Below are 24967 nucleotides of genomic sequence, written 5' to 3'. Positions count from 1 at the left end.
CAGTTGTAAGAGAAGTGGGTTTGATTCCTGGGTCAGGAAGATCCCCTGAAGGAGGGCTCGGCAACCCACTCCAGTATCCTTGCCTGGAGAGTCCCATGGACAGAGGAGCCTGGTGGGTTATAGTCCACATGTTTGCAAAGTCAAACAGACTGAAGTGACTTAGCACAGCACCAGGTTTCATGGTACTCCCATTATCTTGCTGGCCTTGGTTACTCTCTAAGGTCCAGCTTTCTCATCAACAGACCCTGCTCTGCCAACCCACAGGGCTGCTATGACGAAAAAGGAGTATCTCTACAGTTGAGCAGGGACTGTAGGCAGACTATCCAAAATCAAAGGCACCTCAAGATCCTCTAAATCTATGCAAAGGAAAAGGGAATCATTCTCTCAGGCCAGAACTGTCCCTAAAGTCACCTTCCCCAGAAGGTCCTACCCAGTAACCTGCCATTACAGATAAAGCCTTTTATACTGCCATGCTTGCCCTCCACATTATGCAATGCTTGAACTACAGTTCTTCAGCTTTGTAATTGTTCGCATACATTTTATTTTCACAATATATGTATGGTTAAGTACACAGGTTCCAGAATCAGATAGACCTGATTTCTAATTCTGGTTGGAGATGTTAAGCAATTATGAAGTCTCAGAGTCCTTATCTGTAAGACAAAGTTGCATGTGTGCTCAGCCATAGACGCTAGTCCATCAGGTTCTTCTGTCCATTAAGTCTTCCAGGCAAAAATACTAGAGCGGGTTGCCATTTGTTATTCCAGGGGCTCTTCCTGACTCAGGGATTGAACCTACATGCCCTGTGTCTCCTGCTTGGCAGGTGGATTCTTTACCACTGAGCCACCTGAGAAGCCCCATAAAGCAGTTACTTGCAGCATAAATCTCACAGGAATATTCTGAGTATTAAATATGATAATACTGTGGGTTCAACACAGTGCAAGCACACAGTTTGTAGTCAGTAAACATCGCTATTCTTTTACCAAAGAGTATATTGTTTTTTTTTATGAACCCCAATAATTAAGAGCAGAGCCCTCCTGGAGTGGTTAATGCTCCCTCTTTAACACTCAGATGTTTGTGGGGGCTCCTAGGAGCTACCTCTCTTCATGCTACACCCACCCCTAAACTGGGCTCCGGTCTACTCCAACATGCCAGGTGCCTCTCTTCTTTGTTTCCTCTCCTTCCACCCAGAAATCCATACTCATCCACCTGACCCCTCCAGCCCTGTGTATCTCTGCATGTCCAAATCAGACCCATCTTTCACCTTTTTCAAGAAGCCTCTCCTGATTTGCTCTTGCCCTCGACCTTCCCCCTCCCCAGCACACACCCGCACAGCTCAGCGTGCTTTCCCTTCTTCCTGGAGGGTTCAGTTCCCCTCCCTGACTCTCATCCTTGCTAGAACCATCCTCATCCACCCCGCTATCTAACGGAGGGCCTCTTAGTACTAAAGGAACATGTAAAACTGACATCACAGAAAACAAAAGCATGGGGGAGATTTGAGTTCTTAATAATGTTTTCTGAATAGTTCTTATCCCTTGATATTCACAAACTGGCTTGCACCAGGAGGATCTTCATGCTTAGCTTCATGGCTTTGGCCAACCTGGGACAACAGTCCTGGTAATTCTGGGGCACGGGGGAAACTGCATGGCTGATCTGATCTTCAGAGGGGTTTTTTTTGGTGTGTTTCTGCCCCCCGAGTGTCCGAGAAGGAAAGCAACTTCAGAGACGAAGCATCTCCAGCTGTTGGGATACATGCCCTATAAATGTGAAGTATTTCTATGAAATTGAGAAGCTTGGGTCTTAGATTCTTCTTAAAGAAAGCTCTAAACTACCTGGAGCTCTACCACCTTAGCTCCATAAAGAGTGAATCTGTACTCCTATAATTACTCAAACACAAACTCTCCAATATACACCCAGTAGCAATGTCAAAATGGTGTTAGTAAGTACTCCATCACATAAACCTAAATTCTCCCCACTGCAAAGCAAATCTGGTCGTTGTCAATATTTGCATTGCATTTATGTGTTTACAGAACACAGTCACATATATGGTATCATTTCTCACACTCACTACCTGAGATGTAGAATTTATCATTATTCCTATTTACAGATTCACTGACAAAATCACGCAGCTAGTACAGTCTTACAATTCGGGGCAATTATTTCCCTACAGCACACACCACTTTGGATTTTTATATTCTGACTGGCTACAAATTCTGACTCCTAACTTCTCCTAGATAATTCAAGAACTTCCCTAGTCCACCAGGGAACTGGCTCAGTCACTATTCCTTTCTGCCTCACCACCTTCTCCACCCACATACAAGGATGTTGTTAGGCAGAGTCCACCTGGAGTCATTGTCAGTTTTAACTTAAATTCACCACTAGGCGGAGTTAATCTCAACAATCCAAGAAATTCATGGGCTACAGAACAGAGGGTCCAGAGTTAAAAATAGCTCAACAAATTGTTTAAAAGAGAGAGACAGCTGGATACTGGCACAAGTTTTCCCACTTACATGAGGCTATACCCCAAACAGCCAATGGCCCATTATCAGGGAGTTAAGAAAGAATTTTCAGTTCAGACTTTATGGCTCAAAAGCAATGAACATCTGCAAACCCACCCAGGTACTACTCCGCTCCAGCCGCTGCCTCTGAGAGGACTGGTCACGTGGGCGTTACATCAACTTACACCTAAACCACAAACCAAGAAACTAAGACCCTATACAATCAAATATTAATGTAGCAGAATAAGGCTAATACAAAGGAAACCATTACCTATTTAACCACTCCAAAAAAAAAAAAAAAAAAATCAACCCAACTATACTGACAAAGCCAAGTGACACTGGGCAGGTCTGACAAATAACCAGGGTGGGTGTGGGGTGTGTGGTTGGGTGAGGGTGGGGTGGAGGTGCATCAGAGGAACCAAGTGACCATGAGTTAAGGAGACTTCATCTCCTAGAAGTCCAATGTACTCCGTTGGAATAACTTCAATTTATACTCATTTCTAGCACTACCTTATACTTTTGAATCTGGACCTGTGTACTCTCTGCAGGTCAATTAGAATATTCCTGGAAGAGTGAAAAAGATGTCCATCTTCAATGAAATCTGTACAGTACACTTGTCTTCAAGTTATCAGGGAAATACAGTCTTCCTCCACATTCTAGCTTTAACTTAGAAAACCTTAGCTGAACTCTAAGCTCAAATACCTGCCCTCTTCTCAAACTGCTGCCTAAGTAACCTAACCGCTGAGATGACTGCCTAAACCATCTCAGTGCCAGTCCACCAGTAAGACTATGACTATGAACTCTGTAAACCTTCTTTCCGACTAAGGCTTACAAAGAACTGAAGGCCAGTTTGGGACCACAATTATGGAGAACCTCTTCCTCAAAGGAGAAAGAAACTGTAAAGACTATAGTCCAGAATTACTCTCAAACTCACATCAGATATAAATGAAACCTTAGAGAGACCATCTAGTGCCACACTTCTGAAACCTGGGGCATATTAAAATAGCAAATGAGCTTTAAAGACGTGATGTTCCTACAAAGAATAATTTGAAAAAAAATTGTGATGCCCAGACCCTATTTCCAGGGATTGCCTAAAACTGCTGCAGGCATTATTTTCCTTTTTCAAAATAAGCTCCAAAGGTGCCATTGACACAGTCAGAGTTAAGAACCACTGAGGTGCACACTGGTCCCCAAACGTGATGAATCAAAGTTCTATCTTGGGAATACCTGAAAACTAGATTGATTCCCAGGTCCCACCCCACACCACACTTGAAACCTCAATGATAATTAAGTACAGAGTTATTTTATATACAAAGGGGCCAGAAGATGAAGCTGCCCGCACACGGAGTCAGAGCTGTCATTCTCCAATGGCTCCAGAGCCTAGTACAGAACAAGCACTCTGACAAATGAATGTGTGTCTTGGGCATGCACATGCAGAGCCAAGTTTTACTCTCTCACATGGTTATTCAAAAGAAAGGCAGGTATCAAAACTGTAAAGGAGAGAAAATTCCAAGCAGAAGTCAGGAACTCACATCTGTTTTATTCTCTGCTAATATCCTCAAGAGCCTTATTAAGAAGGAAAGAAAGAAAACCATAATTTTGAATTACTAAGTCTGAGGGAAATGAACGTCTGAGTGGCAGGCTTTGAGCGTGGCTATGTGGAACCCTCTGGACAATGGAATGTGAGGGATTTTCAACGTGCTTGCTCCTGTACTCTGGCTCACCACCTGATGTCCTCTCTGGAAGGCTCCAGAACAAGAAACATGAAGCCAGCCTGGGCCCAATCTGAAGCCTGGAGGCAAAATCCAACTGACCCACAATCTAGAAAAATAAATGCTGTTGGATAAAGCCAGCTCAGAGTTAGGGTGGTTTGTAATGCACCATTATTGTAGGAATAGCTAATGAAATGGGGTTTTTTAATGGGGATGGGGCTCTTCAGAAAAAAATAAAAGTAATGTATAAACAAAGTATTTTAACAGTCCTGGAAAGAAGAAAATATTAAGGTGAGGTCTTCTGTTGAGGTTTGTAAGTTAAATCACCATGCTCTGAAGTTGGGGCAAACTGGGTAAGTCTTACAGAAAACAGTGAGAGCTAAGTCAGGAATGTGATTTAAAGACACTCCCCTCACAAATTATTCAGATACCCTAACCATGAAGAGCTCAGCCTTTCCTGAAAAATAATGGGAGTTGCTACTTGTTGGTGAAAAACCATCCAAATTTTCAAAGTATGTTAGCTGTACCCAGAGGAGACTAAGTTTCAAACCTCAAGAAGCAGGGTCCCTATACACCAGTTCCTTAGCAATTCCTCCAATAACCACTAACAACATTAAAATGGGAGGAGGAAAACAAGAGAATAGTCCAAATCTAACAAGGAAGAAAAAGTAATATTTTACCCATTCTGTGAAGATATTGTGAAGATAATTAGAAGACACCAATGATCTAAGGACAGCTTTCCAGGAAAAAAGCACCACTACACTAAATGTATAACACAAAATTTTAAGAGGTATTCTGATTATATTCAATACTATGAAAATAAGCCCTGCCTCAAAAAAGGAAAAGTACCATTTTAGAATAAAGGAAATATTGCAATGATTCCACGATCAACCTTCTATTGTCATAAAGCCCAACTCAAAGGGAACTCTCTGGGGGTCCAGTGGTCACAACCAGGTGCTTTCACTGCCGGGGGCCTGGGTTTGATCCCTGGTCAGGAACTAAGATCCTGCGAGCCACGTGGTGCAGCCAAAAAGAAAATCCAGCTCAAAGGATGCCAACTTTAACAAACTACAGAACCTATTTCTAAGACCTTCAGTAAAACATCGGTATTATAGAAATATAGTGATGTATTTATTCGGTGTTGTATTAGACTAAATGTTGTAAAGTCTGCCATAAGCTAAGTTTGCTAAGGACTTTTTTAAATAGCCCTTTTCCAATCTCTATTATCACACACGCTGGGCAGTTATCACTAAGCCAAAGATAACAGACAAGTTTGTTAAGTCAAATAGAAAAACAGTATTTAAACAGAAAACAACGTCAGTTTCATCCATTTGCTTCTGTTACGTGGAAATCAAATTTGAAAATGCTTAACTAGAAATCAGTGTTAGCTTCAATCACCACTGTTCTTCTGATGTGTGGAAAATGCAACAATACCACCATGTAACCTGCTCTATTTCATTTATTCATTCTTGAAACCATGTACCCATCCAATGACTATATTCATTCTTGAAACCATGTACCCATCCAATGACTATTTTCAGAGCTATCTCTTACATGTCAAACATTGCTCTAGACCAGGGATCCAGTGAGAATCAGGATGGACCCGTATGCCACTATACCAAGAACGAGGGATACGGAGTTTCTGCTCCCCAGAGTCTCATAACATGATCCATGTGTCTCTCCCAGGTAGAGCCAACACGGAAGAAGTAAGACCCATTGGTTAAAACAGTAAAGCCTAGATTTGCTTCTTCCTAATCTCTTCCCAACCAGCCCAGCTAAGTTCTAGCACAGAACAGAATCAAGTCAAACATGACTCCACATAGAAAACTATGAAAATGAGGCTACACACTATCAGCCTTACTAACTGAATAACAATCCTTAGTTTCTAAGATTCTCATACAGATCAGTATCATGCTCTTAAAAATAAATGAATCATTCTTGGCACCTACAGAAAATGTGTCCTATATTCAGATACAAGGCACAGAATCTATAATTTGGTAGAAGCAGTTTGTGGTTAACACCTTAGGAGCAGTGGTTCTCAAACTTGGCTGTGTAATGGAAGTACCTGGAAAGCTTCTAAATAATCCCCTGCTCAAGCTGCACTCTACAAAGCAGCAAAGTTTGAAAACCACTGATACAGAAAACTTGGGAGAAAAAATGACTGCTTTCCCACTAATCCTTGGATTGGAAGTATGCTGTCATTTCAACAACATGAGCAGTGAGCTGTCAGAGCACTTCTCTATGGAACCCACTTGATACTAAAGAAAAGGAGTTTGTAGGCTACCTGTCAAACTTAGCGGAAAAGGCAGAAACCTGAATATGAGGAGAGGAAAAAATATCTCAAACTGAATTCCAGAAAACAAAGTACATTAAATCTTTATGCTCTATATTTTTATCCTGAAATCTGTTAGAAATTGATGTCAATGAGAGTTAAGTTCCCACTCCTAAATGTCTAAAGATTAAGAGGCGAGGGAAAATAACAACCCCCAGGCTGACTTGTGAAGGGTTTTTTTGTTTGTTTGTTTAATACATCTGAAAAGAATGCATATACAAAGAATTGAGACATGAGAAAGCATTGGTTCAACACTAATGAAATCTACAAGAATTAGGATTTAGGGAAGGTGGGGAAGATAACCTAACATTTTTAAAACTTGAAAACTGCAACCAAAATAAGCTGATAAAATCCCTATTAACACTTATGAAGAGTCTTCATAAGACTCTCCCTAGGATTTTTACTGAACTAGAGAGCCTCACCTGGCTGCTCTAGGGTTCCTCATGCAAAACAGAAATAAGGGGATTCCCCTGACTGGTCCCCATGTTGTTAAAGGTTCTCCCCACCCCACCCCACCCCCAGCTTCTTAATGAAGCAGGTCTCCATCCTCACGACTTGAAAGAGGATGCGAATCATCCCACAGGCATCTGTCTTCTAGCACCACCCCTTGGATTTCCTCTATACACCAGGTCTTCAGCTGTGTTCTAGGAACACCATATCATACACTATTAAGCTGCATGTCTATGCTAAGCATATTAAGACAATGACTGACAGGGGGAAAAAAATGTTTTTTAATTATGTACTCAATCCATTTGGTGTATTTCAAAAGGTGCAATACTTTTCTTCATTTATCAGTGAAAGAAGTTAGAAATTAACTTCAAAAAAAAAAAAAATCAGCAAATGGCAAACAAATTTCCTTGAGAGTCACAGTCACATATATAGTGCATCCTAGAAAAGAGGAGGGGCAAGACAGGTTCCACCCACTTTCATGAGTTTCATCAAATACTGGACCTACTCAAGGGTGGAGAGAAAAGGCAACTTTCAAAAAGGAGTATATTATTAAATGAGGCGTTTACTATACTCCTTCCTAAGAGCACCAGGTGGGGAACATGTTCTCTAAACTAGATCTAGGAAGTGGAATGTGGAATCAATCCGTCCTCCTCCCCTAAGGGCTGTCCAATGGTTAATGAATTTTTTTAAAAAAATGACTAAATATAAACAAATCCCACACACACTCCCCAGCCCAAACAAAAAAAAAGAAAGAAAAAAAAAAAACACTAGATATCCCAGATTACTCGCCAGAGTGGAACCCGGGAACAGCTTCAACAGCCCAAATTAGTCTGTTACAGAGTCATCACAAGCATGCCTTGCTTTTAAACAAACGAAAAATAATAATAATAATTTTTTTTGAAACGACAAAACAAAAACTAGTACTGATCACTTTTCTGACAATACACAATTACTCAAAATTAACTAGTATTGAGAGGGGGAAGGGGGCCATACCTATGGGCCTTGTCTCACACAAGTGCATGTGGGTGGGTGCAGGGCATTTGTCATTATTGCAAAAACGAATTTTAATTTTTAATCTTTAGTTTGATTTAAACATTGCTTTTAGTATGATGCCGACACCAGCTGTGCAGAAAGGGCTCTGGAGAGACGTTCATAGCAGCACACACCTGCGGCTCTTCTTCGGTTCTGGAGGCTCCAGGGCAGCCAATATTGCTTCATCAAATACATTCTTTAGGCCTTTCTGAAAAGGGGTAGAAAGAAAAAAATTTGCAGTCTGATATTCAGTATAATAAAATTGAAGGTCAAATTTAAAACATGCAAACCCCCAAGAGTTGGCAAAGAACGAGTCATTGAAAAACCCTGAATCTCAACACAATTATCTCACTTCACCAAGTTCTGTCCAGGCAGGGCACTGGAAGGATCCACCAATTCAGGAGCAGAGGAGGAGATATTCATGAGTGAGACAGTGGTTCTTTGAGAAAGCTTTTTGCAGACCAATGTATGTCACAAGAAGCAAACAAGCACACGTGTCATTTGCTCATTCAATATGAGTTTTGTACAATGTGCTGCTGGAACATTTTCCATAACAACAACTAAGCAGCTCTGCATTCAAATGAAACAGCTGAACATGGAACAGGAGTGAGAGGTCGGGCACTGGGCAGTGGCATCCTTATTACATGGAAGGCGCAGGCAAAGATGGAGAGAGCGATTACAGTGGCTGCATCAAAGGTATTCACTCTGAACTCCCTTTATCCCACCAATTAAGAGCCAGGGGGATTCAAGGAAGCAGAAACGTGGGTACCTTATATACATGTGAAACTAGAGCCAGTCAGTGCAACCGGAATAAAAAGCTTCATCAGGCATTTATACAAACAACTGTATATTTTTAATTTCAAAATTTGAAGGTAACCACAATTGTATGTTTCCCCTCACAACAATAAAATCAGAAGCAGGAAAATATAAAGGTGGCAGCTTTACATCTCAACATTAACAAACCTTCAGTCAACTGTTAAAATGGATGCTATTCTTAAAAGAGAGTATAACAAATGATCTCATAAAGCAGTAGCAGGTACATCAATATCTTTCCCACCCAGACTGACAAACACTCCACTACAGCACAGACAGCCAAAGCAATAGCAACACAAAGTTTCACTGCACAAAGGAAAACCAGAAAAGAATCCTCCCTTCCCCATTACACTCTACTAGCAGGTCACCCTTTTCCCATAAATTTTGTCATGCAATTACAATTAACAATGGATCACAAGAGTAAAACGATGTTTGTGTTATTTTCTCCATCAAGAACTAAGATCTAGAAGTGTTAAAAACTCTTAATTTTCTCCAAGAGGACATTCTTAATGCCAAACCAAGTTCCCTTTTGCAATAGTAATCCAAACCAAAAAGCTCTGAGCATCAGGCAACTCAAGCAGCAGAAAGTTAAACAAGTCCAACTTGACTACTGATCACAAAAAATATTCTATAAGATATTGCATTCTTGATCAAAAACTAATACAGAGGTTGCTCTAAGGTGGTGAGTAAAAAGACGCAGAGGCTTTCAAACAGGATGGTTTTATTCCTTTGTTTTTAAACGATCTTTCTACAGTAGTGGGACAGGAAGCAGCAGCAAAGAGGGGAAGGAGAAAACAGTTTAGAATATACAGCACTTCCTTTTGGGTTGAGTTTCCGGAGGCTCGAGGGCAGCTAGGATAGCCTCATCAAACACATTCTTCAGACCTCTCTACAAGACAGAGGGGAGGAGAGAGAATAGCAGCCAGGTTAGAGGATTAGAAAGACTAGCAGATACAACAGCAGTCCGGATTAAATGGGTTGAATTCACAGAAGCAATGCACCTTTAGAAAAGTAACTGCCAGAAAGCTAGATCTTAAGTCCATTATCAAGAGAGTAAACAACTGAACAAATGTCTTACCTCAAAAAAGATTAACTGAGCAAGAAAACAACTTTTGTGACAATGCCATATGTTGATTTCTAGAACAATCACACTTTGACATCTAACATTACAACATATTAATGAAATGAGTGCCAGAGGAATAAAATGGATATGTAAACGTGAGATACATGCATTAAATAATTAGGATTAGTACTTGTAGAACCCCCAAGTACTTCTAATGACAAGAATGGCACACACATTTTGGAACTAAACCTGTAACAATTTCAGGCTTCTGTGAATTCATCCCCTGAATAACTGAAGGACACAAATAGCAGACTAACAAGCATGCTACATGTTTCTAGATTCAATGACATATCTAGATGGTATTAATCAAAATTTCAGATTAAACAAGTTTCCCAGAACAACAGGTTCAGGCATTTAGAAAAAGTGTTAATTGCTCAGCAGTACCAACTGGGAGAAGTTTAAAGAAAAGACTCTAGAAACAGCATACACTTCAGTTATTCAGTAATGTTATTAGAGCAAGTAACCACCACCCAATAGGAAAACAAAGAATGGGGTCCTAGAATGAGTTTTAGCAAGCAGATCAATGCTTTTAATGTCCGCGTGGGGTATCAGAGCATAAAGCATGGAGTGAAAACAAAGAATATTCTCAGCTCTGTAAGGATTAAGATGCAGAAATACACTTACACCTCAGCCAGAACTCCAGCGTGACAGTATGACTCAGTAGTACTGGTACCAGGTCTATAGACTCAACCTAAACTCAACCTAAATCTGAAGCCACAGATTTACCACCCAAAGAAGTTTCACATGTCCTTTAGGTCAGTTGTATCCCAAGTAAACATGCCCCCCAAGGCCCCAGAGCACAGCTCTGGTAGCAAATGTGCGAGCCCCAGACGCCCCCACTGCCCCCACTTCGCTCACCGCCCCCACACAGTATCTTAGAGGATTGGCACCCACAGTCCATTAGATACAAAATAAATGAGAAATAACAACAAGCGCTTGAAAAGAAACAAAGGTTTAAAAAGTTCTCCTCCTTCTGTGCCTTTCACAAACCAGAAATGCTAAACAAGTCAAAGGTTCCTCTGAAATTCTTTCTACACATCTACGAGCAAATTCTGGTTGTCATACATAAAAGAAAGGAGGGAAGCTATGAAGGAGAAATAAATTTTATAAGGGGGAAAAAAGAGGAGGAGAACAATTAGAAACTAGGGCATCTCTTAATAAGCAAATATGTTCCTGCTTATTGACAAAGATCAACTAATCCCCTACAAGACAAACCTAATCTTTGCTTTAATCACACTATCTGATTATATAAAGAGTTCAGTTTTAGAGGAACCAACAAATTCTGGAGTCCTAAAAACTTCCGGCTTCCAAACTGTACCAGGGACCCCATTTTCTGTCTTCTCTTTTGATTTCTCCAAACTTCAAAATCTGATAAGAAAAACATATTTGCTAAGATTTTTTCAAATTTCTGTTCTCTGAAAAGGGACGTCCCTAAATAAACCTATTCATAATGTAGAACACCTTATATGGAAGCATCCTATTCTCTAAAATAAGCTTCACTAGTGACCTAAAATTGGGTCCACATGGCCTACTTGCCTCCATTTCCCCCAAAAGCAACCCATATTCAGAGAATGGGGATATGCAAGTTATCTGATTCAAATGTTCCACACACATCCTTCTTCAGTACACACACAACATTTTTCTGGGAATGCTAGCAAAACACAGAAGTATTAGGCATTTTTTAAAATCTCAGTCAGCTGTACAATTAGGCATTTTTTAAAATCTCAGCTATACATGTATGAAAATGTAAAATCATCTCAACTTTTAAATATCTGCAATATCAATACAACAGAACTGAACTGCCAAGAAAAACTGGGCTTGTAACAATAAAACTAGGCCTCGAAGCTATCCTGTGAAATATCCAGCTTCAAACAAAACTTTTGTCTTTACATATCCAGCCCAGGGCTAAACTGGAGATTACTAAATTATGTCTACACCCTACATACTAAATACCTAGTACATGTATAATATTTAACTATATATGCCATTTACTTTAGTATACATATAATCAAGAATCTGACAGTGTTTTTTTAACTTAATTTAAAAAAAACCTACCTGAAAAAGCAGTGTGAGAAATATAAGTGAATTTCACATAACTCTAAGAAATCTCTATCCTTCAGTCCTGCCTTATTTTAATTAGGCATGTCTGCTCACTGTTCAAACGTCAAAAGACAGAATGAAAAAGTTGTGGGCTAATTATTTCCATAATCCTTCCTTCCACCCCCCAACAGAACAACTCTCAAATGGGGGAACAGGTTGGTGACACCATGAAGGTAGAGAAGATGAAACCACACAAGTCACTTGTAACTCTCACTCAAAGTACTTTTAACACTGCTTGCTGTCTTCAGAATCTGAAGTTTCCCATCAAACTATAGAAAGAGTTCCAACTATATCGTTCAGAAAAAGTGAACAGTATAAGGATGGAATGCCTCCCAAAATCTAGGAATAGAGACACTATATAAAGGCAAACTTGAGAAGTGGCCAAGGTAGCTTTCTCTGAAAGTCTCAATGATTACACAAGGTAGCTTTCTCTGAAAGTCTCAATGATTACAACCAATTCCCGATTTCCAATGAATCACCCCAGAAGACTATAGCATCAACTGTCAGTACTGACAAAAGATGAGATTTACTTAGATGAAAATTTAAGTTGGGGCAGGTGGAAGAGGGGAATCATTCACATACTCTTGTAAATTTGTGCTAATCTGGACCTTACCATTAATTTAAAAAAAAAAAAAAATCCCTGACCACTACAAATGATACATAAAACATGGGCGCTCACCAACACAAGAGCTTTATTTAGAGACGAATAATTTTCTTCATAAAAACGGAGACCTCGAACAAGACTTCTAACAGTCTTCCTGGGCAGCTTTCTTGAGCGCTGCAGACCACTGTCAGAAATAACCTGTGTCCTAAATGCTACTCAAACCGTTTCACTGTTAACAGACATGGGGCTCCACATAGTCCTCACCTGTGTGAGTGCAGAGCACTCAACATACTTGACAGCCTTCAGGTCACGGGCCAATTTTTCAGCAGTCTCTGGAGTGATAGGCTTCTGCTTATTCTTGGCAAGTTTCTCAATGGTAGAGGGGTCATCTCTGAGATCAATCTGGGTCCCAACAAGCAAGAAAGGAGTCTTTGGACAGTGGTGAGTTATCTCAGGCACCCACTAGAGAAAAGATATTTCAAAAAAAGAAAAAACACACCTGCATTAATCCACAAGCCTCCAAAGCTATTTACAAGTCAACAGAAGTTCTATGACAACCTTTTTTTCAGGGAGAGAATATCTAACTCACCTTTTCTTTCACATTTTCGAATGAGGATGGAGAGACCACTGAAAAGCAGACTAGAAATACATCTGTTTGTGGATAACTCAGCGGTCGTAATCTGTCATAATCCTCCTGCCCTAAGGGGAAGAAAATTAGACAAATCAACAAGTGAATCTTGGTGTCTAATAGCATTAAAATCACAAGCAGTCAACAAATTAAGCATGTAGTTAACAGCACACTTACTAAGGAGAAAGCAACTTATCTAATAAAATGTATGGCTTTGTAATAGAATATTTGACCAATACTCTCAACTCAGTTAATTCTAGTTAAGAGGTACAAGCTATCTGTTATAAAATAAGTAAGTCACAGGAATGTAATGCTCAGCACAGGGAATATTGTCAGTAATAGTTTAGTAACTTTGCATGACGTATATAAAAATATTAAATTACTATGTTGTACACCTAAAACTAATATAATATTGTGAGTCAACTATACATCAATAAAGAAAAAAAATGGGGAAACTGTTTTCATTGCTTCAGAACAGCAATGAATTTGTTATGTATTATTTGCCTTATTATCAATTTGCAGTTTTCAACAAACTGCTACTAGAAATGATTAAAAATCAGATCTACTCAGATCTAAGAAACAATGACAGTGAAACTGTGTAAGTCCCCAACCTCCAAGCCATGAACCAGAACCTCCTGTCAGATTAGCAGCAGCATTAGATTAGAAATGAAGTGCGCAATAAATGTAAGGCACTTGAATTATCCTGAAACCATCCCCCCTACCCCCAATCCATGGAAAAATCTTCCCTGGTGCCAAAAATGCTAGGGACCACTGACCTAAGCAAACAAAAACCTCAGTGAAACCCAGCTGACAAAATCCACTGCTCATGACTGCCAAATCAGGTTGACATGTTTAGTTAATGGGTACGTCTAACACACCAGTACTTGAAACTGAAAACACATAGAAAAAAAAGAATTCAACAAGAATTATTTTCATCCATTCAATGGATGCTACATTAATATGGAGGAAACTCTGGTGAAAAGGAGAATATCTGTATGGTCTTAAATATTACTTGTAAACCACAAGGGGAAAAACGTAACTACACTGTGAAGAAATGACATCACCTTGACTGAGTGACCAGTCACTGGTGATTACCATCACCAATGAGTGGCAGATGAGTATCATATGCCTCTACATTTATATCCTGAGGAAGACATCATTAAGGTAATATTCCAACCAAAATAGCATAATTTGTATCTAATCATGAGAAAAGAGACCAAACCCAAAATGAGGGGAGGAGGGTGAGGATTCCTAGGTCTGTAGTATATTAAAATGTCATGGAACACCAAAAAAGGGGCTGGGGGCAGAAGAATTGATCCAGATTACAAGAAACTAAAGAAACATAACAATTAAATGCAATACATGGTCCTGTACTAAAAGCAGAAAAAAACGACTTGGATCAATTGACAAAATTGGCATATAGATGTTAGAGTACAGTATCAATGCAAAATTCCCTGAAGTTGATTACCATTATACAAAACTATCTCTATCCTTAGGAAATTCATACTTATTCAAGGCTGTGTGTGTTAGTCGCTCAGTTGTGTCCAACTCTTTGAGACCCCATGGACTGTAGCCCACCAAGCTCTTCTGTCCATGGAGTTCTCCAGGCAAGAATACTGGAGAGGTAGTGATTCCTTTCTCCAGAGGATCTTCCCCACCCAGGGACTGATCCTGGGTCTCCTGCATAGCAGGCAGATTTTTTACCATCTGAGTCACCAGGAAAGCCCTAATTCAAGGCTAATGATGACTTACTCTCAAACAGTTCAGGGGGGAAAAAAAAAGTATGTACAAATATGTTGAAAGAGAAAAAAGCAAATAAAACATTAACAACTGGTAAATTTTGTTAAACGATATATGTAGTTTCCTGGCACTATTTTTGCAACTATTCTTTAAGCTTGAAATTATTTCCAGATAAAAAATGTCTTAAAATATCCAAACACATTTCCAAAACTGTGAAGGAAAGGGAAGAGTCACACAGGAAGGATTTAATAACCCAATTTCAAAACTGAACTACAACAATCCTATGTATTAACAAGAACAGTCCACAAACCAAAAACAAAAGGGAATTCCCTGGTGGTCCAGTTTGGGTCTCCACACTTTTACTGTGGAGGGAAAGGGTACAATCCCAGGGGAGGGGAGACTAGAATCCCACATATCATGCAGCCATGAAACAAACAAAAAAAAAGAATAGGAAAGTACTTAATGACACTGAACTGGATGCTAAAAATGGTAAATTTTATGTTATATGCATTTTACCACAATAAAAAATAAGGGAAAAAAGGAAAGTTAAATATTTTGCTCTGTTGTTGTTTGGTTGTTCAGTCATGTCCTACCACCTGGGAAACCCTAAATATTTTCTATGGCAGTGAATTTTTTTTTTTTGCCACCAATGAGAAAGAATATAAGAATTTAGGGTAGCTATCAAAACATGGTAATTAAAGATGTCAGGAAAGCCTGGTGTGCTGCAGTCCAGGGGTGGCAAAGTCGGACACGACTGAGCGACTGAACTAAACTGAGATAATACATAAGTAGGCAATAAAGGTACTGTCAGGAGAATACAGCAAGAAAATGAATAAGGTTTAAAGAAGTCAAAATAAAGATTACAAAACAACAATTACAAAACAATAAAATCACTCTCAGTACCTCTAGCAATTACTGAGGGTTAGAATCAAAGGAAGTCAAAGGTATGCACTAAAGTGTGTAACTTAATACTTACTTAAATACTACAGCAAGTTACTATGTAACTTAAACACTTACTACAGTAATCTGCTAGGATCAGAATCAAAACATTTCAAAGGTTTGCACTAAGGTGTGTAACTATAATGTACAATTGTAGACATAGAAGAGATTAAAAACCAAAGAATGGCAGAGAGGGGAATCAGCCAAACTCTTTAAATAAAAACTAAATTTAGAAAATAAGAGGATGATACAGTTAACCAAACTGTATAAAAAGTACAGATGTTCACACACCTTTTCTTAGCCCTAGTCCCTATTCAAATGGGATATATTTCATGAAAATTAAGGCTGGCATAGACCAGAAAAGGCTACATTTTTAGTTATCCAGCCCCTGCATCAAAAATGGACTCCTAAGTACCACCGGGGGCATCTAAATAAATGCCCAATGTTTTACATGCAACCAACCTTCAATTCAGATGAACTGGAGGCAGAAAACAAGTAAAAGTCATTTTTTTAACACAAGACCCAAAGAGGTATTGGTCCATCCATTTACTTGTAATAAACAAGCCCTCAAAGCTATAAATCTTTCTTTTCCTTTGCTAAGGAGAAAAAAAATTCAAAAGTAAAATTGTTCGATAAACAAAAAGTAGGCTACCTTACATCTACATTTGCTACAAGTGCTACATTTAAGGAAAGAGAGTGAGTATGATTCCTTAGATGAGCAAGTCTCTTCAATGTCGCATAATTTATCCAGCTAAAATCTATTTTCTGAGTTTGTCACAAGTAGCCACTATTCACTCAAGATAAAGGTAGCAGTATCATTTAACATCCTTTAAGGTATACAACATAATCAAAATTTCTCTATACTGTGTAAGACAGGTTTTTGACTACAAGTCTTCAATTATATTTAGCACACCAGCTCACCACTTAATTTTTAACACTTGACAAAAAGCAAGGGTACATCTCATAGGTTGCTGGTTTTGTTCCCTGCTCACAATCTCATATTCAAAATTTGAATTCAAGAGGAATTAAGTCAGCTGGAACGAGGACTCTGGTCCATATGAAAAATTTGAAATGTTCTCATGGTATGAAAAATAAGAATACAGCTAAAAAACAACAATTTTCAGAGAATTGCAGGAGGACATTACAAAGAGGACAAACATTTCATAGAATATACAACTACAAATTAAAACTTAAACATTTTTTCTACACACAATTTCTCAAAATTCAACAGCATTTAGTGATCCCTGCTCCATCTATGCTGTGGAGCGTGTGCGTGCGTGCGTGCGTGCATGTGTGTGTGTGTCCATCTATGCTGTGGAGCGTGTGTGTGTGTGTGTGTGTGTGAGCGCACAGTCGCTCAATCATGTCCGATTCTCTGCAACCCTACAGACTGGACCCCACCAGGCTCCTCTGTCCATGGAATTGTCCAGGCATGAATACTGGAGCAGGCTGCCATTTCCTCCTCTAGGGTATCTTCCCAATCCAGGAATCAAACCCACATCTCTTGCATTACATCTCTTTACCACTGTGCCATCTGGGAAGCCTGTTATGGAGGTTATTCCTAAATAATTTCGTAACTTTTACATCATGAGAAAAAAAAAATCCAAAAATAAACGGGGACACTGGAACCTAAGATTCCTACCAGCTTATATATAACATCTGTAAAAATCTCTACCATTGCATGTTAATGCAGAACTTACTGAAGACTCAAAGAAAGATTCTACAATAACACTAGAGACCAAAGTGGCTATAAGTATCTCTGTGGACAGCATTGCCATTCCTGACAAAGTAACTGATCAATAACTACAGAAGACAGCCAGATACTAGAAAACACCTCAATGAAAGTTTTTTTTTTAATTGGAATGTAATTGCTTCATAATGTTGTGTCAGCTTCTGCTGTACAACAACATGAATAAAAAACAGCAACTAAACCAGGTCAAAGTGCATCACTATGGCTCGTTCTGAACATTATTCTTCTGCTAAGGAAGAGAATATTAGCTGTGCACCAAACACATTCCAGTCATTGTGTTGGGTTTTTTTTTAACAGTAAAGTGAGTCATGTAGGGATGTGAGAGTTAAACCATAAAGAAGGCTGAGTGCAGAAGAACAGATGCTTTTGAATTGCAGTGCCAGAGAAGACTCTATAAAGTCCCTTGGACTACAAGGAGATCAAACCAATCCATCCTAAAAGAAATCAACCCTGAATATTCATTGGAAGTACTAATGTTGAAGCTGAAGCTCCAATACTTTGGCCACCTGATATGAAGAGCCAATTCATTGGAAAAGACCCTGATGCTGGGAAAGACTCAAGTCAGGAGGAGAAAGGGGCAACAGAGGCTGAGATGGCTGAACCACCCAAATCAGGCATAAACTTGAGCAAATTCCAGGAGACAGTGAAGTTACAGGAAAGCCTGGCGAGCCGCAGTCCCTAGGGTCACACAGAGCCGTACAGGACTCAGTGATAAACAACAGTGAACCATAAATACACAGCTCCTCAGTTTTCACATATGTATTCACTTCATTAAACTATCGCTGAATCTTCACAACACCTCTGAGGTAAATATTTTAAACATATTTTACACATCAAGGTAATTAAGCTCCACATAGTTAAGTAACTTGCCAACTATCTAGCTAACTGGTCTATCTAGCATTAAAGTCCAACCTTTCTTTTGTTTATTGCTATGGTAATGCCTGAAATGACTGATTACTAGAATTCAAAAATAAAGAGATCTTCTGAAAACTGAACCCAACAAGAGAATACATAAATAAATGAGAATGGGGGGAAACAAAGTTAATGTGAACATAAATGAACTGAACTGTCTTCCAAATAACACAGCCACACGGGGGCGAGGGGGGACAAAATCCAAGGAACTTTGTATGCTATTAGACCAAAGGAAAAAGGTACTGCAAACCAATCTTGAACTCTTATTACTTATTTGCTTTTCACAGTGGTATGGTATAAAATTCTTAAATTGTTTTATGTGTTGCAGAAGTGAAAATGAGAACAGTTTACTCGTCTTTTGGGGACTTAGCGTCTACCTATAGAAGACATGGAGATGAAAATATGGAATTGGAGAAGGCAAAGATGCCAGCTTGAATTGGACTGGATTTGGAGGTATCAACAAAAACTCACTGTCCAGATTAAACATGCTAATATTATTCTCCTCCCTAGCTGAAAGAATGATACTCAAGACAAGTCACTGTGGTTCAGGACAAGTCACTGTGGTGCAGGACAAGTTGCTACCGTGTTACAGCTGTTCTGCTGTCTTATCTGCGTCCAGAGCTCTATGACAATAAGCGCATCTAGGACTTAGATTCCCATTTTGCAACACTGTAGGAAAAACTGATTCAGGCAAAAATTGTCAGTGATTATTAAATCTACAGGGAGTGCTAAAGACAAGAGAATGTTTACACCATTTTAAAGTATCTCCTCAAAAAAAAAAATAAAGTATCTCCTCACAAAGTGACTATTAATTATAAAAGGAAATATTCTATATATACAGTAGGAAAGCTGGACAACACCATAATCAAGTGATCAAAATTACTTTTACCAAAAGGTAATACCCTGAGATGGACATACCCACCAATGTGGTATACTAACCAAATATGCTTATCTTGAATCTATTCATGAGGAAATGGACAAACTCAAACTGAGAAACATTCTATAAAATAAATGGCCAGTTTTCTTAAAAAAAAAAAAAAAGTGGCAATGGCATAAAAGGCTGAGACTCTATACTAAAAGATATTAACCAAAGAAAGTGACAACTACATGCAATGTCTGACCCTAGGTCAGAACTTGTATAAGAAAAATTGCTATAAGGAACAATATTAAGACAACTGACAAAATTAGAAAGCTGACTACAGGTCAAAGTTTAAAATGTTACACACACACACAATGCTAAATTTCCTACATTTGGTAAGTGCACTTGCTCTTCAGAACTGCATATTGAAACATTAAGAAACAAAGGGCATGAGGTATGCAACCCACTCTACTAAAGGCTTAGAAATAAAAGCAATATGCATACAGAGCTGGAGAATGTCAAAAGGTTCAGAACTGGTGAATCTGGTCAGGAGTTCTTCGTACCAGTAACTTATCTACAAACCTGAAGTTAAATCAGGATAAAAAGTGATAAAAGACAATGAGCATCCAAATGCTAAAGTGTTTCTATAAGAAAGATAAAACTACAAACAGACTCCTATGTTAACAAAAGAAGTTAAACTGTGGTGTGATCTGCCACACAACAGACTACTGTGTAACCATGAAGACTATGACAAAGTACAACCCTGAGAGATATCATCATACTTTTCTGCAAAGAGATGTAGGCAGGTACAGAGAAGGGGCGGGGGGAGAGAAAGAGTATCCTTTTCTTTTCCCTATGTATAAATACAATGAACGCACAGGAAGAGCTCTGCTTTGGACGTGCACTAAGATGTGATCGTCTCCAGATATAGATGGTTTTTCATATTCTCCTTTTGCTTATCTATATTGTTTTTCCTGTAATAAAGAAAAACCTGTATCTCTATAATAAAGAATAACATTTTAAATTCTGACACAGAAAGGAATTGGTGGTAAAATTGGAATTATTCAATATGGAAAACAGACCATGATAAAATATGTTAAGTGAAAAAAGCTAAATACAGAATTATAAACACAACAGTAAAAAGCATTAAAAAAAAAAAAGAAAGAACAAAACAACTGGAAGCTCATTAAACAAGAATGTGGTGTCGTGACCACCAAAGCAGATATAAAGCTCTGAGACAGAGGGAGAGCCCTACCTCTGGTCTTAAACAGAATTATTTTAAAATAAACAGCTGTAAGAGTTGTAGCCAAAGACAGGAACAGTATAAAAAGAATTCAAAACGACTATATTCAATACCTTGTAATAACTTAAAATGGAAAAGAATCTGAAAAAGGAAACATAGAACTGAATCACTGTGTGGTACACCTGGCACTAACACAGCATTAAAAATTAATTATACTTCAATTCTAAAAAGTTTTTCTTTAAAAAAAAGAATAAATGAATTAAAGAATTCAAAACAAAATAAGACAGTCGATAGGTTAAGAGTAACCAAATAAAGGAAATCAGAGGCTATCTGAGCATGGATGAAAGCTTTAGCAGAAAGAACACTGAGTTAATGACATGACTCCAACCAGGATTCTGAGATTAAGGCCTCTGGAAAAGAATACAGAGTCTCCTCAAGTCTATCAAAGACAGAAAGACAGGAGACTCAATCTAAATGCCTAATATCCCAGGCCTCCAGCACTCGTCAAAAAAGATCTTAGGCTTACAGTGACCTTAACCAGTTGAGGTGAAAACTCTGCAACTTGCCCGGTACAATAAAATAATTTCCTTAGTAAATGCCTTTCAACCCCTATAAAGATTCAGAATCTAATATAGAAATGAAATAAATCAAACATTATTATTGTTAATTTTCAATTACATTTAAGAATAACCTATTATTACTTAACACTGTCTATAATATTTAAAATAATCACCATGTTAAAGAACATGATAGATTAGTTTTCTGATTCCAATTTAAAATGTGTTACTGAGTAAGTGATCTTGAGTTTTCATTGAAAATGTTAAGAATTTTATGAAAGTTGTAAATAATACTGTTTAAGATAAATTAAAACAAATACAGAAAATCGTAAGTTATCAGGTTTATTCAAGTTATATACATAAACACTTGGGAGTGTTTCACTTCTGATGTCAAGCAAACTGAATCACTTAAAATAAAATCCGAGTATTTTACACAATCTAAAGTGCTAGAAGAAATTTAATGGTTGTAAATGAGGCTGACCAGGATTAAAGTCTGGCCAACCCAAGTTAAATAAACCAATATTAATCAAAGGACCCTGGGCAACTGGGAGAATGATTTGTTAAAATAGATGTTTTAATAAAAAGTAATAAGTTGTGCAACTATTAATAAACATAAAGGCTTACTCACTTCCAAACTGTGACTATACAAAGATATAAATATATAAATGGTCACAGCACCATTATCCATCATAGCTTAAAAACGGAACCCAAACCATCAACTTGTTGTTGGTGGATAAATGGATAAAACAAACTGTGCTATATTCATAAACTGAATACAAAAGAAACAAACTATTGATAAACATAACAGATGAATCTCAAAAAAATTATGCTAAGTGAAAGAAGTACAACACAAAAGGCTACAGATCATACAGTTCCAAAGATATTAAATTCCAGAAAAGTGAAACCACACTGAGAGAAAGCAGATCTGCAGCTGCCTGGGGCCAGGTCAAGGGAAGGGACTGACTGTAAAGGGCACAGGAAACGCCTTAGAATGATGTGTCTTGATCACTGTGGCAGTTACACAACTATACGGGCTTCCCAGGTGGCTCAGCAGTAAAGAATCCGCCTGCCAACGCAGGAGTCACAGGCGGGGCTAATCCTTGGGTCAGGAAACTCCTCTGGAGAAGGAAATGGCAACCCACTTCAGTATTCTTGCCTGGAAAAATCTGATGGGCAGAGGAACCTGGCAGGCTACAGTCCATAGGGCTGCAAGAGAGTCAGGCAAGACTGAGCGAAAATAACACCACCACAACTATATAGTCAGCAAAAATAATCAAACTGAACACTTGAAATGAGTGAATTCTATTGTGCTATACTTCAAAAAAGATTTAAAAAAATTCTGATTAAGACATAAAGGTTTATTAAAAAATAAGTCCTGAAATTTGAAAATAAAGTTTAAAATTAATTTTCCACCTCAAATAGCCATAAATTGTCTTTTCTCTGTATAAAGATTGCCTCCGAAGGCACACAAAAACACAAAAAAATCCTTCACCAACCAAGAGATGTAGGTCATTATCTTACTCTGTCCACCTTCCAAGTTTCCTCTAATATACCATTATTCTTACAATTTTTAATTCATAAAAAATTTCAAGGTCTAACAAACCATTAGAAAGCCTCTAAACTATTTACTACTGTCTCTCCATTTCACCCTCCCAATTAAATCTAGACAGTTCCTCAAAGTGGGCAGTATGATATACTCCATAAGAGCAATATATCATCTGGCAGACAGTGAGATGATAACTCATAAAAAGCAAAGAGGTTAGAATTCCTACATACCAAAGCAAATTTCTGAATGTTTCTTTTGCCTAACTGAACTGATAACAGAAATAATAGAAGTCAGAGACTAAGATGTGCAGTTACTGTTAAAATAAGGAAAAAACACTGAGAAATTGTAAATAAAGCAGAAATTTGTTCCTTAAATTTGAAAAGCTGACTGCAAATATCAATACTGTGAGCTAGACACTGGTTTGCCCTAAAAAATTTTTCAAATGTAATATAAAATAACAAGCTATGATAGTATAGAAGCTACCTGTATATATAATATACAGACACATATACTAAAGACTAAATACGTCTTCAAATATGAGCGTGATAGTAGAGCCTGTCTAATGTACCCTGCTCTCATCCTACTTGGTCTCCTCCCACACCATGCAGTCAGGGTGCTCCAAACACCTCTTTGCCATTCCAGGTCTGGGACTGCTGCTTGGTCAAGCATCAACCATCACAATATTCAATCCTGCTATTAACAAAAGGAACTGGTTTGCTAATACTCTAGTTTCCCAAAATGTCCCAAAAAAGACCACCAGCAAGTATTACAGTTACAGACAAAAACATTATAAAAGACATCAAGTTTTCACCTGCAGTATCAAAAAGTCCAAGAGTATATGGCTCTCCACCAATCATAACTGTGACAGCATAGTTGTCAAAAACCTAAAACAGAAAAATATGACATTGTTAGTGTGCAAGGGGATGGTCAAAACAGGACAGGACAACTCTTAAGCTAAAACAAAGTTTCCTTCCCAAGACTCAATCCTCTCTCAGTCCATGTTTCTTCTATGACCAACCACGCCATCTAAGCCCTTTCATGACCTAACAGTTCTTCAAAAAAAAAAAAAACATGACAGAAGATGCATTCTGGTATGTCTGCTCTACCCCAGTCGCCCAGATAAAACGCCACAGAAGGGTTAGTGGTATCGCAGGAGTGGAGTCCCCTAGCTATACAAAATGATACAATTCAAATTTGAAACTTTCCAGACAGTAATTTCAAGTTTACCTAAATTTGCAATCTAATTTCTAAGAAATTATTCTTCACAGACCATTTCCTTTTAATATAGAATTAAAATCTCCTAGATCCATGATAATCTTTTTCCTTTCAGGGTTCAAGACAAGAACAGCCTTGCTGCAAACATGGCCCATTAGAGAAAAACATACGTTCCCTCAAGTTACTCAAGGAAAGTGTCCAAAATAGGCTGGCAGATCTTCTGTTGGGACTTTATGAATAAAACTCATGTTACTGGGTACAAACCACATGACCTGAGATACCTTCTTTGAACTGAGTATACTTAAGGATAATATATAGGGGTGTGTGTGTGTAACTTAAGGATACTGAATAGGGTATACTACTTGTAAATAGACTGCAAAACCCCTAACAAACAAACTGAGTATATACTAATATATATCATATATATATATATATAGCTTGTACTAAGCAATTTGTAAAAATGGGAGGTAACTAAATGAAATGAAAATGAATGAAATCAAAGTGCCAACAAATGAAAAATGAAAAAATGAATGAAATGAAAAAAGACCCAACACTAATTCATGGACTCCTCTGAATTATTAATAATTTACAATTGAAAAGCAAGGTTTTCCAGCCAAGAGAAGGATGGTACATTTTAATATCAGCTCTGCTTAACCCTAACTCTCTGATTCATGTTTTAGTGGATTGGATTGTTGGGAGCTTGTTTAAATATTAAAAAAAAAAAAAAAAAAAGAGTAGACTAGAAGAAAGGGCTTGGGAGAGGTGGTAGTTAAAAAGAAACTCAGTTCTTAAGAACAAGAACAAGGAAGTAAAAAGAATATAGTTAAGCTCCTATTTAGGTTATTTTCTTAAGTCATACCTAACCGTTTTCCAGAGATCCACACACAAACACATACATAAAACACCCACAAGCTCTC

The 24967-nt window shown here is 38.2% G+C and overlaps 1 protein-coding gene across 2 annotated transcripts in view; it reads right to left on the bottom strand.

Annotated features, from left to right (window-relative positions):
• Positions 1 to 6699: 6699 nt before the first annotated feature.
• The window catches only part of CDC42 (cell division cycle 42), a 49213-nt gene continuing 30945 nt past the window's right edge, over positions 6700 to 24967 (bottom strand). Inside the window, exons 3-6 of one of the 2 annotated variants that reach the window (XM_043445982.1) lie at positions 23647 to 23719; positions 13251 to 13360; positions 12926 to 13123; positions 6700 to 8229 (exon numbers count right to left, since the gene is read on the bottom strand). In XM_043445982.1, the coding sequence (XP_043301917.1) occupies positions 8140 to 8229; positions 12926 to 13123; positions 13251 to 13360; positions 23647 to 23719 (471 nt within the window). In that variant the 3' untranslated portion in view covers positions 6700 to 8139. Of the gene's footprint in view, positions 8230 to 8855; positions 9724 to 12925; positions 13124 to 13250; positions 13361 to 23646; positions 23720 to 24967 lie in introns of those variants that run through there. The other variant, XM_043445983.1, reaches the window with a different exon arrangement.

The sequence above is a fragment of the Cervus canadensis genome, chromosome 24 (genome assembly GCF_019320065.1).
Source record: "Cervus canadensis isolate Bull #8, Minnesota chromosome 24, ASM1932006v1, whole genome shotgun sequence".
NCBI classification, from domain to species: Eukaryota; Metazoa; Chordata; class Mammalia; order Artiodactyla; family Cervidae; genus Cervus; species Cervus canadensis.
The sequence above is the reverse complement of the archived record's forward strand: the minus strand, read 5'-3'. Positions and strand labels throughout refer to the sequence as shown.